The sequence below is a fragment of the Nomia melanderi genome, chromosome 12 (genome assembly GCF_051020985.1).
Source record: "Nomia melanderi isolate GNS246 chromosome 12, iyNomMela1, whole genome shotgun sequence".
Taxonomy (NCBI): Eukaryota; Metazoa; Arthropoda; class Insecta; order Hymenoptera; family Halictidae; genus Nomia; species Nomia melanderi.
The window spans coordinates 13375003-13394025 of NC_135010.1; the positions used below are offsets into that span (position 1 = coordinate 13375003).

The 19023-nt window shown below is 57.4% G+C and overlaps 1 protein-coding gene and 1 long non-coding RNA gene across 5 annotated transcripts in view; one reads left to right on the top strand and one right to left on the bottom strand.

The window, feature by feature from the left end:
• The first annotated feature begins 956 nt into the window (after nt 1–956).
• The window catches only part of vvl (ventral veins lacking), a 44116-nt gene continuing 26049 nt past the window's right edge, over nt 957–19023 (top strand). For all 4 annotated transcript variants that reach the window (XM_076372842.1, XM_076372840.1, XM_076372839.1 and 1 more), the window contains exon 1: nt 957–5229. In XM_076372842.1, coding sequence (XP_076228957.1) covers nt 2373–3752 — 1380 coding nt within the window. In that variant the 5' untranslated portion in view covers nt 957–2372 and the 3' untranslated portion in view covers nt 3753–5229. The remainder of the gene's footprint in view (nt 5230–19023) is intronic.
• LOC143175166 (uncharacterized) overlaps nt 9945–19023 on the bottom strand; it is an 81532-nt gene continuing 72453 nt past the window's right edge. Inside the window, exon 4 of the long non-coding RNA XR_012999875.1 lies at nt 9945–10130. This is a non-coding gene — a long non-coding RNA (uncharacterized LOC143175166). The remainder of the gene's footprint in view (nt 10131–19023) is intronic.

The following is a 19023-nucleotide window of genomic DNA, read 5'->3' on the forward strand; positions in this document are numbered from 1 at the left end:
CTCGGGGCCCTACCGATCCGCGCCTCCCGCTAATTGATCACCTTGAATTAATACCTGTTGCGCGGGTATCGCGATTCCTCGGCGATCGGTGACCATCGAAAAGCCTGCTCGGCCTACGCGTTTCCTCTCGTCCGCGGGCGAACGCGAGGGGGTGGCGAAAAACTGTAAAACGGAAGCGTCGCGTCGCGTCGCGTCGCGTCGCGGCGCGGCAGACGACGGTCTGTCCGCTGCACCTGTTGCACCGCGAGCTACGCGAACGGCAAGCGAAACTACGCGGCCTCGGCTGTCGCCAGAAGATATTCGTCTTTCGCGGATTCTCTCGCGCGAAATTAGGACCTGTTGCGCGCTCGCGCTGCGCAGCCTTCGCGGACGTCGGGGGTTCGCCGGTCTCTTCCGGGGTCGGATTCGGAAAAGAACGGAACCGCGGAAGGGAGGAGGACGGGGTTGAAAAATGCGGAAGGTCTTCGAAACAACGAGGAACGCGGATTCGGTGGGTTCCGGTGGCACGATTCGAAGGTGTTTGCTCGTCGACGGCAACGACGTCGCGGACGTCGGAGATCGTGCGCGCCCGAGGTGCTCGAGTCGATTCGAATCGCAGCGGGTCGGATCGGGTCGGGTCGGGCCGGGCCGGGTCGAGTCGAGTCGAGCCGCGTCGGGTCGAGTCGGGTTGAAACCCGGTCGACTCGAGTCGACTCGAATCGAGTTGGGATCGAGTCGACTGGTGGCAAACTCTCGTGGTAGGGGCGAAGAGAGGAAAAGGACAGGGGTGAGAGCAGTGGCGCCTGGGGTGCGTAGGTTGCCTCGGAGGCGCGGTCGCGCCAGGTTCCGCCCGACGGTGACGTTCGTCGACGGCCACCTTGCGAGCGGAGCCAATCGGAGCGGCGGTATCGGGACTCGGTGGGGATGTGCAGGACGGTGGCGCGCATGAGTCGGTTCCACCGAGCGGTGGTCCGGGAGCCTCGGGAACCTCGAGCGAGCTGCGAGGCGAGGCAGTCAGTCGCTCTCAGCTACGACATGCATAACGCATGAGAGAGCTCGAGCGAGATCTTTTGCGAGTCCGTCGTCCCTCCTCTCTCGCGCGCGCGCGCACGTACTACACACGTATATACACACACGTACATACGACACAGAATCTCTCTCTTTCTCTCGCACAGTTTTTCTCTCCTCCCCTCTCACTCACTCTCTCTCTCTTTCTTTCTCTCTCTCTCTCTCTCTCTCTCTCTTGTACACACATACACAGACGCACAGACACACGCTCGATCTGGCTCGCTCGCTCGCTCGCACGCTCTCGCGTCTCTCCGCACGCTCGCGCACTCGGGAGAGACAAACCGTACGCGAGGAAAGCGTACACGCGTACGCGCACCACCGGAGGAGACACCGCCGTGCAACCTTTTACTCGTCTGCCGTACCGCTTCTGGTTCTGGTGGCCGTCCTCGCTCAGCAACGCTCGTCCAAGTGGATCCGTTCGCCCGCACCCTCTGGAGTACAAGACCGGTCGTGACCGTCTTCGGTGAACGCCGAGCCGTCGACGTCCACGGTCTCGGCTACGCGAGTGTCGCCGCGTCGTCGTCGTCGTCGTCATCGTCGTCGTTGTCGTCGTCGTCGTCGTCGTCGTGCTCCGTTTCGGACCAACGTCCTCAGTGATACCAGGATCCGGTGATGAGTGATGATCCTCGGTAAAGAACCGAACGACCGCGAGTGATAACCCGTTTTCGTTTTACGCCGCGTCACGGCAGCAAGTCAGCTCGGATAGTCCGAGAGACACTTGGCTGACCACGAGGGTGAACCGTCGTGGGTGTTGGACGTTCGAAGCTGGACACCGTCTCCGACGGGGACCACCCCCGGAGGACGAGAGTCGCGGCCCTAGCGGAGGGTGTTTCGGTAATCCGCACCGTTGTCACGGATTTCCAACGGAGCTGCGCGGAGATATTATGGACTATCGGTTGTTTGCACGCGCAACCATGTCGCTCACCAGGGATTTCGAGTGTCCCCGCAAAAGATGGACTGTGCGCTGCGTGTGACTCGTGATCGCTGATCAAGAGCGAGGGATAGAGAGAAAGGACTCTGAAGCATTTCGGTTGTTCGTCATCGTAGACATCCCGGTGGACGTCGGGAACGTGTTCGGTGTTCGGAGCATTGGTTCCCTGTGAGAAGGAAACGGAGTAACCGCGTTTACGAGTGGAAGAAGCAACGTCCGTGGATCGAGGAAAGGGGAACAGAGATCCGGCCAGCGAGGCTAGATAGGAAGCAAGAGTGCACCACAGGATAGGGGTGCCTTGCAGGGGCAGCCCGAACCGAAGACCACGATCCGAGGGAGATAATAAACCAACAGCGAAGCGGGTTTCGCGAAACCTCCGGACGAGGGGAAGTAGATGGCCGCTACCACGTACATGCCGATTGGTAGCGCAGTGTCGTCCGAGCTTGATGGTGGTTCGGGTACCGCGATTGGGATGAACATCGCCGTGGGTGGCTACTCCTCGAGCTCGCCTCGCAGCGCCGCCGACGCCGGGGAGATGAAGTATATGCCGGCGCCGCAACATCATCACCACCATCATCATCATCACCAGGTGTCGTCGTCCCCGTCGCCAAATGGTCTGTCGCACCCGACGGCGAGCCTCTCGGCGGCGAATCCATGGGTGAGCCTGCAGCCGAGCAGCGACCACTGGGCGTCCTCGATGGGCATGCACCACACCAGCCATCATCCGCACCATCATCCGCACCAGACGAACGCGGCCGGCGGTTTGGTGGACGTGAAACCGTTGGCGGCGGCGGCGGCGACGGTAGCGGCGGCCGCGGCCGCTGCCAACGACCAGTCGATGCATCCGCACCGCGGCGGTCCTCATCAGTCGCCGGGAATGGCATCGCCGCATCCTTGGCACGCGCCCGTCGTCCCGTCGGCGCATTATAATCCGAGCGGTGGCGCGGCCTCGCCCACCACCCTGCAACAACACTATGTCGCGATGAACGGCATGCTGCACTCGCACCCGCATCAACATCATCCCCAGCTGCACAATCACCAGACCGGTCTCCATCCGAACCTAAGGGACCCGGGCTCGCCGGTCGGCCACGCGCTCCATCCCGGCCACGCGCACGACCGGGACCACAGCGGCGAGGACGAGCAGCCGACCTCGGACGACCTCGAGGCGTTCGCGAAACAGTTCAAGCAACGGCGGATCAAGCTCGGCTTCACCCAGGCGGACGTCGGCCTCGCGCTCGGCACTCTCTACGGCAACGTCTTCTCGCAGACGACGATATGCAGGTTCGAGGCTCTACAGCTGAGCTTCAAGAACATGTGCAAGCTGAAGCCGCTGCTGCAGAAGTGGCTCGAGGAGGCGGACTCTTCGACCGGCTCGCCGACGAGCATCGACAAGATCGCCGCCCAGGGCAGGAAGCGGAAGAAGCGCACCTCGATCGAGGTGACGGTGAAGGGCGCCCTCGAGCAACACTTTCACAAACAGCCGAAACCGTCCGCGCAGGAGATCGGCAGCCTCGCGGAGAATCTACAGCTCGAGAAGGAGGTGGTCAGGGTGTGGTTCTGCAACCGACGGCAAAAGGAGAAGAGGATGACGCCGCCGAACACGCTCGGCGACGGTATCATGGAGGGCATGCCGCCCGGGCATCAGGGACAGGCGGGCCTCCACCAGGGTTACCATCCGCAGGATCACCTGCACGGATCGCCTATGGGGCACAGCCACAGTCCGCCGATGCTCAGCCCTCAGGGTCTCACGGCCCACTCGTTGGCGGCTCACTAGCGTTCGCCCGGGCCTCCCCCGTTGGGCCTCTCGATAACCTCACAGAACTCGGCGAACAATCATCCGGTGGCTTCCTCGCCGCCGGACACGCTCCCTCCGTTCTATCATCACTACCTACAGGCGCGGACCAACAGCTACTCGTCCAACTCGTAGCCGTGGTCCTAGAGCTGTTCGGAAGAGTCTCGCGCGCGTTTATCGCGCTTCTTCCGAGCGCGATGCGCCTAGAACGAGGGAGCAAGCGACGATCGGGCACACCGGCACCACGGACTTTAACCAGATTCCGGGTGTTCGCCAACTAAACCAGTGTGCCCGACGAGAATCGCTTTCAAGATACGCTTCGACGAGGTTCAACGGGGTTTCACGAGGCCGAGCCCGGATCATCGGGGAGGCTTGCGATTAACCGCGATCGTTGGATCGCCCAGACACCGCTTCTCATCGTCATCCAGCAACGCCAGGGACATCATCGTCGTCGTCGTCGTCTACGCGACGGGGACCAAAGGACCCTGTCCAACGTCCGGATCATTGAAGAGCGCGCGTTACGTGCACGTTCTTCGTGACCGATCCGTGCGCGATACCCTGTGTCGGAAGTGCGTAACCCGTCTACGGTCTATTCGGTCCGTCCGTTGTTTGCCCGTTCGTTCGTTCGTTGTTCGCTGGTGCCGTTCGTTCGCCACGAGCGAACCGCAAAAGAAAAGGACCCTCCCGCCGCCCGTCGCCGTTGTCCCGTTTGTTAATCGTTTCGCGACGGTGTCGACGATCCAAGGAGGAAAAGAAAGTGCGCGCTGTTCGAATTTCTTCGACCCACGGCGAATACGAGGGACGGTTTTGTGCATCCAGAGAAAGAGAAAGATAGAGAGAACGGACGGGAAACGCGCGTCGTCCTTCGGGGACGAATCGAGGTTCGCGCGATCCGACCCGACGCGGTGCGGATATATTGCGGCGCGACGGACGGACGATGGCCGTGTATATACGAAAGAAAACGAAAGGAACGCAGCCAGAGGCGAAGAGCGGTGTGTTCGCGCGGGATTTGTTCGAAGCAAACCCGCCGGATGATGTAACATAAGTAAATATGGACTGTAAATAATGTACTAGATAAAGCTAGTAAGTTAAGTGTGAGAGCGCGCAGCGTCGACGTTTCGTTGTCGTCGTGGTTTCATCGTCGTCGTCGTCGTCATCGTCGTCGTCGTCGTCGCTGCCGCCACCGCCGCCGCAGCAGCAGCCGTCGCCGCTGCCGCCACCGACGGCTTGGAGAACGCCGAGGCTCGACCGTCGGAGACGAGGGAGCTGCGAGAGGAATCGAGAATTTTTGGAGGGAATAATGACGCGCGGCGCGACAGAGTAAACCCAAAAGACATAATACGAAAAAGGACACGCCGCGTGGAACGGGGAAAAATAACACGCGCGTGTCCGGAAACGTGTGCCGAATCCTAGCGACAGCAGAACCCCCTCGCAAAGAAAAACCCCTTCTGTATAAAGAGTAAGTATATAAATATATATATATAAACAAATAAATAGATATATATATATGTAGGTATATATATATATATGAACATAAGATATATTATGTATAAACGGCACGAAGAATCTATGTATATCAGAGAGACAGAGATATTCTATCGCGAAGGGTTGTAGTTTGTATTATATATACATATACATATACATATATATACATATATATATATATACATATATACTATATATGTATGTTACTTGCGATGTTTCCAACGTCGAGGCACCGTTTCGCGGCTAAAAAGAAGGAAAAGAAAAAAATGGAGCAAACTGGAACTATTGTAAACGGCGAGAAAATAGGGTCTGTCATTTTATTATTTGTCATTATTACGATGGTTTTATTATTACCGATACTATATTATTCGTCGTCTCTTTATTGTCATTTATTATTATTCTTTATTATTACCGACTTATTATTAATATTACCTATTATTAATGTTATTATTGCCGTTCCGTTGCCCGGGGGCTAATCGCAGAGCGAGATTCTTGCGTTGATCCGTCGCCGCCGGGCACACCGCGCGCCGAAATCGCTTCTCTCGTTTCCCTTTTCTCTCTTTTCTCTTTTTCTCCCCTGTGTTGTTTGTTACACGCTTTCGCGCTCCTCGCCTCGCCACCGCCGAGTCTCGCCGTTTCTTTCCTCGGTCCTCTCTCGCCGAGGCCCCGGTTCTCCACCGCCGCGAGAGGATCCTCTCCGGCGAACGATCCGACAGAAAAAACGCCCGTGGTTCACGCTCTGCGATTGGCTCCGCGCGCGATTTTTCCGCGACCGGGTAATCGATTCCCGGCTGTGTTGTCCCCCATGGTTCGACGGGTCTTCGGCGCCGCGTTGGCGGGCCCGTCAATTTCACCCACCCCCGTGTCCTTCCGATCGGCTGTACATATTAGGATTAGCGCGACGAAATTTCGGATCCGTTCACGGTCAGGATATCGCCCGGCTAAGGGAACCACCAAACCAGAAACCATTCCCCGACTCCGCTTTCAACCGCGCGATTCAGCGGGGTTCTTCCCGCGAGAACAAAGCCTCCGCTTCGGTTTTATCGCGCATTCTCTCTCGGCCGGTCCCCCGCAGAAACTGAAATTAAAGTTAACGAAGCCGCGGCGGCGGCGGCGGCGGCGGGATCACTTTCGAAGACCGTGTTCCCGCGTCGAAATCGATTCCTCTCGTTTTCCGCGCGGAACGGAAGCTCTCTCGTGTTTATCTTCCAGCGTCGAACCGCTCGTTACCCGTCGAAGCTCGAGCAAGAAACGAATATTCTCTCTCCTGCGACGCGTTTCGCAACGGACAGGTATGTCGTCGAGCGGTGCGCGTCCTCGGGCCTCCTTTTTTAACGCCTCTGGTCGCGTAGGTGGTCACGCGGTCCGTTCCTTCGGTCCCTTCGCTTTTTCTCGCGCGCTTCTCCGTCGTCGAATCTCCTCTCCTTCCAGCGCCGCGGTTGTTGTCGCTGCTCTCGGGGTACAGGCCGTCGCATGTTCCTCGCGCAAAGCCTACGCGAAAACGAACCAGCTCGCTTCTCCCGCGACGCCTTTTTTTTCACCGGTAGGCCTCTCCGCAGGGTGTTCCCGGGGATCGCGAAGGGGACGCGCGTCGTGTCGCCGCTGCCGTTCCCGATCCGTGCCCGATCCCGGCTCTCCTCGCCGCGCGGAGGGAAACAAGAGAAAAAGAAACAAAAAAAAAAAGAAGAGGAACCCGTCGAATGAATTTCTCGAGGCACGCGCGAATTATGCGAAACGCGTACGCCCGCGAGACGATCCTTGACGCGATCTGCATGCGCGAGCAGCTTTAGCGGGACTGGCAATCCGGCGAAACCCCCGTCATTGTTTTCTCGAACGCGAGACCGACTCGTCGTTATAACCCGCCTTCCAACCTCGCAGTCCGCGCGAGCTCTCCAAATGCAAGTGCAACGTGAAAAAGAGAAAAAAAAGAAAAAGAAAAAAAGCAACAACAACAACAACAACGCGTCGGAATCCGGAGTTTAGTCCCGACGTTTTCCCGATACGCCACGACCGTCCGTCAAACGAGAATTTTTGGTTTCATGCCCGCGACTCGGTTGTGAGCTACGCCAGATTTTCGGAACACCAACGAACAACGCTTAAAAAGTCGTAAAAGCCCTGTTAAGCGAGCAAACGATCTCGCGCAGCCCCTCGGAATCCATTATATCCACGGCTCGGTGTTGTTCACGGGCCGGGTGGGCCGGCGCGCACCGACGAAAGCTGGAACAGGTGACACATTATCGTCGGAACGACTCTATCGGCGAGTTTCTACGAGTTTAATAAGGGCTGGCAACCGTAAAAGCCGACGGGGCCCGGGCCCCGACGCCCGGACAGGCCGCGATCAACGTCGCGCGAGAGCCCGGCTCGTTATAACGCGTTTAAAAGTCCCCGAGACCGCTCGTTTCCGTGATCCATCCACATTCTTGCCCTCTAATGATAGGTTCGTCGGCCCGGCGGAATCGTTCGGCTCGTTAGACCGTCGATTCTCGAAAATCGGGAAGTTGCCCGGATCGCGCGCGGTCCGAGGAAAAGGGCGGGGGACCAGCGAGGAGGAGGAGGAGGAGGTGGAGGGCAGAGAAAGAGGGAACGAGGGGTCCAATCCACGGATTTCTCTCGCGGCGATCGATACGGCTTCATTAGGCGACAGTTCGCGGAGTCGGCGCTCCGCGTCGGGATTACGCGCGTTATCGGTGACACGGTTTCCGTGATTATTTGCTCAATTGGCCGGCGAGCGGCGGCGCTCCGCGCGAGTCCGGACTCGCCGGTTGTCGCGCCGAAGGGATTCCTCGGGTTTTGGAAAATTTCGCGGCGCGAGACTGCCGGGCGAAAGCGGCGAGGTGAGAGCAGGCGACAGAGCGCCTTCGATTTCCGTCGAATCCGTCGTTGATAGGGCGGCTTCTTAAATGACAATTAGGGACGAGTCGAAAATAAGTCTGAGAGATCGATCCTCCGCGATCGCGCGTTCACGGATCGCTTGTTTTTCTTTTGTTTTTCCTGTTCGGGTGTTTGTTGTTCGCGCGAGGCGCGTCCGAAGAGAGGAAGAGAAGCGGAGAAGCGCGTCGGGTCGACGAGATCGATCGTGGCCGTGTTGTTTCGTTAACTTCTTTTTTTTTTTCATTTGTCGCGTCCGTCTGGCCTGGAATCCTTTGTTTTCCCGGTTCCGCCGGGAGAATTCGAAGGATTCGGCCGGCCAGCGCGGACGGGCGACGACGATCTCGCCGGCGCGACGAGTTCCGAGGAACGTCGCGTTGTTTTTCGAGCAGACTGCGTAGGAACTGCGACAGCGGGCGAGTTCGATCCGCGCGAAATTGTACATAGGAATCGAGCGGATGCGGGGAAACGATGCCGGACAACGGTCGCGTGCGATTTTGGCAGCGAGACAGCCGTCGTCGTTCGACGAACGAAGACACGGGGAACGCGGGGATCGAAGAGCTCGGCTGGTTCGCGGCCGATGGAGAAACTCGCGAATCGAAAAATCTTGCCCGATTTCGAATTCCGTGCGACTCTCGCGAGCCTCGGCCGACCTCTTCGATTTCCGGCCGACTTTCGGTGACGAGCGAGAGCTTGTGCGTCGGCGACGATCGTGTGTGCATGCGAGTGGATGGCTGGTTGGGCGTGTGTGCGTGTGTGAGAGAGAGAAAAAGAGCGGAGGCGTGCGTGTGAAGCAAACACTTACGAATTTAGTTGTACGCGGAGCACACGCGTGCGACAGCCGCGCGGAAAGATTCGAAACGGAACGGAACGGAACGGGAGAGACGCGCGCGCGACGAAACCGAAGCCGAGATATACCTACGCGAACGAATTGCAACTGTACACAGCTCCTCCTTCTCCCTGTATATTATTATAATTAAACATTAATTATTATTAACGTAAAATAAAGATCTGGCGAATGGTGGTGAACGTTTTTGTTAGAATGGCGGAAAGCTAAATTACTACTGAATTTTAATTAATAAACGACATGAAAGTAATACAACAAACATAACTGGCCTTCTTGTTTTTCTTTACTTTTCTTTTTGTTTGTCTCTTTTTCATTTTTTTTTTAATTTATTTCTAATCCGCTCGCGTCGCGACCGTACACGTCGGACCGCCGTCCGTGATCGACAACGCGCGCCGAACACGGGGGACCGGATTCCGTTGTCGACGGAGGCAGGGGCGGGGGGCAATTACGCGACAGCCACACCTGCGTTAAACGTTAATTACCGGGCGTCGCGAGCCGTGCGTTTAATAACGACCGACGAAAATCTGCCCGTCGATGCCGTCGAACGAGCCGTGCGAACGTTTCGTGCCCGCGATATCGGTCGGTCGGTCGGTCTTTCTCGGTCCGCGAGCATCGTTCTCCGCGTAATTATTGGCCGCGTTATTGGCGCGGCCGCGGAGGAACGCAAGCGCGACCGTTAATCATCGCGGTAGTTGGTGCGACAAGTGAAATAATTAGTCGAGAAAAAGCTTCGATCGCCGGAACGTTGCGAGGCCGCGAACACAACACGCGTGCCGTATTATCCGCCTCGAGCGATGATTTCGTTGCCCGAAGGGCTGACGCAACCCGAGATTAACGAAACGGATCGATTTCCAGGGCGAAACCTTTTGTTCGAGAACCGAAGTTGCTCGCAGGCCGATTCCTTCCCGCGTGCGACGCGTGAACGATTCGCGAACGCGCGTACGATATCCAATTTATGATTCATACCTGCTCGAGCGATCCGCAGACAACGGTGACGACACGCGCTAGAGAACTCGCCAGTGGATTAATTGACGCGTATTTCATTTTTCCCTTGTCGGTGCACAGCGTCTTCTTCTGCTCGGAACCGCGTAGACTTTAAACGGCTGTTCCGTTAACGCGTCGATCGTCATGGTGTCCGGAGCTGCCGAGTTCCTTGGAAACTGTTGCAACAAGAGAACGAACGTCGGATAGAAATATTCGATAAGCGGGGCTACTTCGTTACGAGAGAATAATGTAACGATGCACGGAAAACGAGCGGGATCCCCGTGGCGATCGACGTGTTAAACGATCGAGCAGGAACGGCGTCGGGCAATGGAGTATCATCGACGTCCTCGGCAGGAGCAATTAATTCGCGCGGTCTCCGATTACGCGAAGATTTCGATTTCCGCGGAACGAAACGAGATTGCATAATTGCGTGACTCCGCGCGGCCGCCGGTTTCCCATCAGCGGCGGGCCGAGGCGGCGGGTTCCAATCGTCCGCGAAATAATTGGAGGTAGATTCCGGCTGGTCCAATTTTTGCTCGCGGCGCCGAATGATCGGCTCGGTTTCGAATCGGTCGGCTCGCCTCGGGCGGGAATCCTAGCGGCGTTGCGCAACGTCTTTCGGCCTGGGAATCGACGATCCGCTTTGCACAGCTGGCCTCCTCCTCTCCGGGTATCGCGGGAATACGTTCTAGTCCGCGTGTTTATCGATAACTGGTTGCTACGTCGTTGCCTCGGATAGTAGAAAAAAAAAAAGAACTCCGCTCGGATCGAGGCACGGCCGACGAGACGCCGCGCGTGCCTGGAAAAAGGAGAAAGAAAATCCCGCGATCGACGCGACCGTCCGTTCCGTCCGGCGGAAACCGATGGTTCGTTCCGAGGAATGTTTTTTCGCGATCGGTTCAACGGAAATCTTGATCGACGCTGAATCGCTGGACCCGGCTAATAAATCGTTGGACGTGACGGGCATCGTCGGCCGATCGGCCGGACGATTCGCGACGAGTTAACGTCCGCGGTTGCGCACCGCGATCGCCGATAAGGGACGATCGAATAAATTCTTCCGTGTTCCGTTCGTCCGAGGGAGGCGTCGCTGAAAGGTGTCGCGTTACGATCTTCCGAGGCGTCGCGTCGTCATCGCGCACCAACGGCGATATTAATAATCGGCGAGCCGATCGCCGTGCGCCGGCAGCGCAGACGCGTTCCGCTGCTAAACCAGTCCGTCGTTTAACAGATTTACCGGCAGTCTACACCCGAGAGCTATAATGATCCGGCGCTTCAAGAACGAAAGTGTACACAGTGGAAGCGAGCCGGTGGCTAGTTCGGTAACCGGCGGAAACGACGCGTTGCCCCGCGATTAGAGACACTTCCGACGATTCCTGCTTTTGCCTGGACTCGATTCCCCGTTCGGTACGCGTCCATTTTCAGAGCTATACTATCGCGAGTTACTGTAGACCGTGGAACGACGTCTTACACGCTAAACAACGATGCGACAGCAGTGATTCTTTATTATCTATAACTCGACTCGAGAGATGCTTGAAAATTATTTGAAATCACACCCATTGACGAAGTATGTAAAATGTTCAGAAGAAATCGCGACTATAACGGACGCGTTTTCTTACATCGTGGAGAGGATTCCTCGGGAAAGGTAGTTTAGAGGAACGGGAAAGCTTCCAGACGACGGAGGACAGGCAGGGCAGACATTCCGGCGGACCATCGTACACCGGACATCTCTTGTCCGTATAAAGGCGTTGATCGCGGCGGCGGACACGCGTTTCCGGTTCCTGCGAGCGGCGACGAACAGTACTCGCTTACGCGGTTCTCCGTGCGGCCGGCAGCGGTCGAGCGCGACCCGTGCTGCTTCGAAGCGCATCCACGCGAGTCCGATTATTACGTGGAAGCGCGAATTGCCTTTAATTATGCATGGCAAGGAGCGCGCGATTAACTGGCAAGATACCGCCGCGGGGAGGACGATAGCGGCGGCTTTCCTGCGGTGACTCGCCGGAGGGAGGGGGAGATTCTTTGTTCGGCTCGCCTTTCGAGGGAAATCAACGAGTCGGCCTGGAACGGACAACCGTTAAATCAATTGTTCGAACGTCCTCTAATCCCCGTTCACCTGTCAGCTCGCTCGCGTTCCCCCGTGACTCGCGCGCGAACCGAGAAGACAAACGCGCTCGCGGCTCCCGAGCGCCGAGCGCGGTCGGTCAAAGTGCGGGACCAAGGGTTGCCGTCGAAGAACGCGCGGTTTTCGCGACCTCGATTGCGCAACTGGTTTTAACGAGATTTTTACTTTAATCGGAGGGCAATAAAGTCTTTTAGAAGAAACCTAATTAACGCAGAACAACGTCACTTTATATCCGAGATCTAGGTTCTAGGCTCGGAATAATTCCTCGTTAATGGCGCGACGTCTACGGCGGTCCGTAACGATCGGCGCTTCCGAGCCGCCGATAACTAGAATAATAAAAACTCTGATACCAACCGGTTAATAATTCATTCTAATAACGTTTATCTCCGATACGAACGAGCGGCGCGATGGAAAACGGTTCAGGCTCCATCGCGACCGTCACGCGTGTTAATAAACCCGGTGCGCTACTGGCTCTCGCGGGCATCGCAATTTTCTCCGGCGGTTCGCGGGACCGCGAAGGGAGGAGGGAACGGGGGAAAAGAGTGATCCGCGCGCGAGGAAAAGGCGCGAAACCAGGTGTCAACCAGGAAATCGTCGGATGGTTTCACTCGGTTGGTGCGTGACGCGCGCGAACAATGAGCGCCGTGCCGAAAGGGGGTGAAACTGTCAGGTGGAGGGGGTTCGGTTCGCAAGGACGATGACGCGTCGAGACACGCGGGGGAGGGAGTGCGACGAGGCGCGAACCTCGGTGACGGTAAAAGGGGTTAGACAGCGATGGGCGAGCTGATGGGGGGAGTGAAACTGAGCGAGAGAGAGAGAGAGAGAGAGAGAGAGAAAGGGAGAGCGTGAGGGATTGCAAGGCGAGTGGAATAATGGGGGAGAAATGGAAAGTAAGGGAAACGGTGATGGAAAACGCATACGAATCCGAGGACAGCGGCCGGTAAGGAGAAACAGATAAATGGGGGAAAAAGGAAGAGTAGACGGAATCGTGACGCGAGGAGGAAGAAAGACCACCGTAGGGAAACGGAGAGGAGATCCGAGAGGGGCAGGGGAACTGAAGCGAGCCCGTACCATGGCGCAAGCGTCGACTACCCCTTCGAGCCGGCAAGACATGCGCTCTCGCGGTGGAGGCTTCATCCCCTTTTCGTCTATCCTTCAGGCTTCCGTCTTCCGCTCGCCACAGACATTTCGTTCACACCTACCGAAATTATCGTTATAGGTGTACCGTGACGTCTGCGTATAGCGGTCCACGACCCGCGTACGGGTGCACGCTCGCGATTCGTGTTACGGCTTATCCCCCAATCCTCTGATAAGAGTTTGTCGATACCAGGGATACCGTTCCGCGGATTATTCAATCGGGATATCGTCCTTTCTTCGCCCGGCTCCCACGCTCCTCCGCGTCTGTCTACGAATGATCGGATGCTTGCGAGTTGTCAACGGCTCGCGACGTCGTCTTTAACGCTGAAGCGCGGTTCCATGGAGATACACGAAATGGAAGAAATATTAAATCGATTGAATTGGATTGCTATCGCGCGTTTAGCTAGCTGAGTGTCATCGCATTAGGTAGCATTATTTATCGTCGTTTAATCGAGCGGATAGTAATTCGTTGGGGGTCACCGGTGACACTCGTGACACCCAGCGTGATAATGGCAAAGATCGTTTTACCGTGGACCAATGGCACATCTCGTATCTCGACAACGCGTTGTCGTTTGAGTTTATCCTCTATTCTCTTATTTCCTGCATGGTCAGGTTTTTGTTTACACAAAACTCCATCGCTCCAGGCATAGCTTCGGTTTCCGCGGGGAACGTCGCTCGACTGTCTTGGTATCTAATAAAAACCTCGCGAGGCTCAGGCCTCATCTTCAAAAACGGAATCCGAGGATCGCTCTCGCACAGCTCCATTTAAGACCGGAGCTTCTCCGAGGCGGCGCAAAAGGGACGGGGAAATCGTGTCGGGGCCAGGGATCTCGCGGGTTTCCGCGAGCAGTCGCGGCGACTCACTCGGCTCGTTGACATTCCACGGACGCATTAGCGAGGCGTGAACGGATCCTGACAGCGGCAGCATTGATTTAATAGCCGATGCCCACACTAGGATCGTCGTTGTCGCGTCGTCGCGGCGGTAGTCGGCGTTGACGACGCCGTTTTCCTCCGTCCGTCGGTGTTCGCCCGCGAACGGACGTACCTATACGTACGTCCGCTCGTTCGTCGGCTCGCTCGCGCGAGTAGGAACAGCGTCGACGATACGCGCGGCACTCGCGGCACGCGTGTGCGGAGGAAACAATTGAACGCCATCCTTCCCTCTCTTCTTCTTTCTCTGCCGAGTCGCTGTGTCGCTATTCTCTCTCTCTCTCTGTCTCTCTCTGTCTCTCGTTCTCTGTCATCGTTCCACCGGGTTCGTCTCTCTCGTTTTCGCCACACGATTCGCATCGAGTCTCTTCCTCTGATTCTTTTCCTCTTTCTCTTTCTCTGCTCGCGTCCCTCCCGCGCCAGCTCGGCCCGTCTCTTCCTCTGCGGCCACAGGCAGCGAAGCTTAATAAGCACAGCTACCTACATTCCATTTCCGGTGCGCTGACGTCACTTGACAATCCGGCTACGGAGAGCTCGCCGAGCTCGACCACGTACGAGCCTCGTTCATCCTTTAGGTATACCCACACCTCGCGACCGATAGAGTTCGGTCGCGATTCTACTTCTCCGTCCCCCGTCCCTGCGGCGATCTTCGCGAGCCTAGCGTTCGATTCCTCGAATCGCCTCCCGCGGGAATTCGAAGGGCGGCCTTGACGATCGCGCCTGGGTACCTGGCAGCTTTCGACTTTCTACGGTCTTCCGTCGAACGCGTGCCGATTCCGTCGTCGTTTTCGCCGGCAGGCGTTTCCCGATGCTCTTTTTCCATCGGTCCGCTCGCCGGTACTGCGTAGCAGCGAGCAGAAAAGACGGAGAGACGGAGGCGCTCGCCGAGCGACGGAGAGAAGGAATCGCGAGGTCCGAGCGACGCGAACGCGAACGCGAACGCGAACGCGCTAGGCGATCGAGCAGGTAGGCCTTGAACAGCTCCGGACCCACGCGTTACGGCTCTCTAGGAGTGTTGGGGCCTCGTACACAGAGGTATTCTCGGCTGGTGCTGCCGGGCAAAAGACAGATAAATAACTCGGGTATGGCATTGGCTAAGTAAACGAGCCTACGCGCGCGCATTCGTGAAACGTACACCTGTACGGATCGCGCGCGAGTACTCCGCGCGCGTTCCGCGCCGAGCGCAACGCGCTTCCCTTCCATCGCTCTCGCTCGCATGCACGCTTACCTTTCGTCCTCGTCGCGCCGCGCGGCGACCGGCGAATTCTCGTGTAGGCGTCGCTCGCGGAGTCGCGCCTCGGCGATCCTACGGACGACGCCGTTTTCATGGGAGCCTGTGTGCGCCGGCCAGCAGCCGGCAGCTCGCTCGCGAGAGTGCGCGCGGGCGTGTACGCGAGAGCGCGCGCGCCGATCGAGGCCATAGGACAATAAAGATCGCGCGCGGCTCGCCTAGGTAGCCGTGAACGCGTCGAGACCTGCCAACGCTCTCAACTTTTACACCGCCTTCGCTCCTGTTTACGATTTCGAGACACCGTGCGCGCGACTCCGCCGCGGAAACCACGGGCGTTCGCCCTTGTCTCGCCAATCCTAGCCTCGCCTCGCCTCGCCTCGCCGCGCCTCGCGCGGGAATTTGAACAAGTGCGGCGTCTCCGTTTATCAGGATGATCCCAATGAACGTCTGCGGTCGCGGCCGGGTCGCGCGAGTCCGCGGACGAAGGATCTCTCGGTGGTCTCGTTGACACGGTGTCTGGATTCCTCGGCCGAAGGACGAAGAGCGTGAATTACCGGCGACCGGCGCGGCGGCGGCTGCTCGCTGCTCTTTGCCGGCCGCGGAATCAGACCGGAAAGCTCGCTCGTAGGTACGCTGAAAATTTTCCTCTCTCGCGCGCTACGCCCGGCGACGACCGAATCGGATCGCTCGCGCGGAGGAAAATTCTCATCCGTGTCCGCTTTATCGCGATCCCGCGACGACGCCGCGCCGTTTTTGGGTCGCGGGCGCCGAATAGGTGCGAAGTAGCGCGTGTGCGCGCGCGAGATACGGCCGGTCCGACGGCCGGCCGACCGGCCGCGCACGCCTCCTTACTCACTTATGAAGTTAATTGAGGGCAAACGTCCACCACCGATCTACTGACTAACCCGAAAACATCCGCGACCTGGCTGAGACTCGCCGCGCGGGACGGGAGGCTCGCGATACCGCGATTTCCGACGAATTTTCATCTGCGGGGAAACGGATACCGGGCCGGTGTCGCGGAAACGCGCGGAAGATGAATATTTCCGTTATTTTTATGTCCGTAACTGGGAAATCACCAGTTTCTGGGGGTTCGGGGGTTGTTTGCGTTAGTCGGACGAGAAACTACCTTTACGGAGGTGTTTCGCCCTAAGAAAATGGAAGTTCGCTAATTGATTCAGAATGCGATTGTAAGTAAAACAGGTTCTATATACATAGCCGCGGAAGTCGATAGTTAAAGAGTTATCGTTGACGAAAGTTTAGACGCCTGCTAATTTTAACATGGTACGGCGTTAATTGTTTTATGAATCGAAACATATGCTTAAGAGAACGCGAACCTCCCCCCTTCGTCTGCGTAATGACTAATCGTTTATTACACACGTTAGTAGAGTATAATTCCATTGAGCGTTACGTTGCTCGATTATCAACGAACTTGATCGTGAATTCTCGCTGATTCCAGCTCGCAATCGCCGAAATTCCATCGAGTCCTGGGAAAATTGAAAATCTGCGCTCGTTCATACGATTCCAGCCTACCCTGCACCGGCGCTTCCACCGAAAACCGACGCGTTCTCTCGCGCGGCGATCCTCGACGTCTTCGTCGCCAACGTTGGCGACCTTCGCTCGCGCGGAAAAACCGCTTACCGCGTAGATATTACGTTCTAGCGGCCTTCGGCGCGCAGGGTGGAAGCGTTGCGCGCGCGGCAAGACCTGTTTTTCCATTTTTCTGTCTTCCCTGCCCCCGCCGGGCCGCTGTTTTTCTCGCGGGACTGTTGTCCGCCGTCGGATATCAGCGGGAGGAGCAGCGGCTGCGTACCTGCCTCGCGCGGTGATTAAGAATTCGACGCCGACGACGCGCCGACCGACCGGCACGCCGCGGCGGCGACAGCTCCACGCGGAAACCGTCGGAATCGCTGAAACATCTGGAAGATTATCGGTCGCCTTTTTTTTCTCCCGGCCAGTTTTTCCGTGGCGTGCAACGATTTATTGGACGTGTCGGGCTCGGTTTACGCGTGGACTGTCCGAGGACTTCCGTCCGCCCCGGCGTTAATAACTCGCCTGTCGTTAGCCCAAGGTTCGATCCGGTTTTTGCCGATCCGTGGCGGACGCGCCTCGTCGATTCGTGCCGATACGCTCGTGCCGTTGCGTCGCGTGTCGCGCCGCGTCGCCGACGAGGAACGCCGCGCGAAAATGTTAAGAATGGGAGAACGTCGACGCCCGTTCTCCACGATGATACCCCGGCCGGCCGGGCGATAGCACGCCGAGCGGATTCGACGGAGCGCGGCCGGATGAATTATACTAATGGCGTGACAAGTTACAAATATTGAATCTAATTATGGTAATGCGCCGGTAATCTATTTGCATTGCTGAATAATGAAGACACAGGTGGCACGGAAAGATCCCACCCAGGTTCCCCCGTGCGAGTGACCCAGAGACGGAGAAAGCAACACACGCGTAGACCGTCCGCGGCGTGTCCGTCGGAGGAAGAGAGCCGGTTGCCCGATTTCCAGCAGAAAGAGACGCCGCTCGTCTGCCTAGTTTCTGGCTTCCCCGGAGCCGAAGCTCATTTTCTATTTATCGTCCCGGCGACGACTGCTTCCCCAACTCGGAGACGTTAACCCCTTAACGGGCAGATATTCTTGACGTACGACGCCGTTCGCGAACTTTCGGGCAGAAACGTTAGCCTTCCATCGGTTCGTACGCCGATATAAAATCGATTTCGCTCCTCGCGACAAAGCTTCTCGTTTCTCCTCCCTCTCGCCGCGCGATCTTCCATTCGCGATCGAATTTCTCGCGATCCGTCGGATCCTTCGGGCACAATTGGAGTATCGCGTCGTCTTCGTCGTTTGCATAACTGGATATTTAAATCTAGCGGTCTCCGATCGAGCGTTCAACCGAGCGGGACGACGAGCCCGGCTCCCGGAGAGGCCGAAACGTTTCTCGCCCCGCGAAATATCGTATTCATTAATTCCGGCCGATCGCTATTATTTGCGATCCGTTTATTATTCATTCGATTATGTCACTGATTATCGGGCATCCCCTTCTTCTTCTTCTTCTTCCGCGGCGGGCGCGGATCCAGGATCCTCGCGGGAGCCGAGCCGTTTCGAAAGCGGACGATCGCGCCGCGGTTATTAGATTACGCCGGTAATCCGCGCGTTCGATCGTTATCCAATAAAGATGACATAACGGTAACGCGAATAACGAAGATTTCGATCTCGAGCGCGGTCGCGGGCGAAACGGCACGCGCGCTCCTAGGCCGAACGCGAATGCGAGACGCCTCGCTTTTTCTCGCACCTCCCCCTCGACACCTCGGCCCGCGCGGCGGCCGCCGGCGACAAGAATGCGGACGTTTAGTACAATTACGAGTCGCATGGACTGCCGCCGCCACGAATCCGTGCCGTCACGCACCCGCCTCGAACACGACCGAAACGACGCGATTTTTTCCACATCGCTGCGCTTTTCCGCTCGCCGGCGGCCACGCACGCACCACCTCGCCGTCCCTTCTGCCGGGCTGTCCGCCGACGGAATTACCCTACGCCCGTCGCTTTATCCGCCCCACGCGACCCCCGAGACCGATAAACCGTCGGATTACGGCGGAACTTTTTCTCGAATCTCGCCGGGCCTCCTCGCGACCCGCCTAATCGAAAATCTGTCGCAA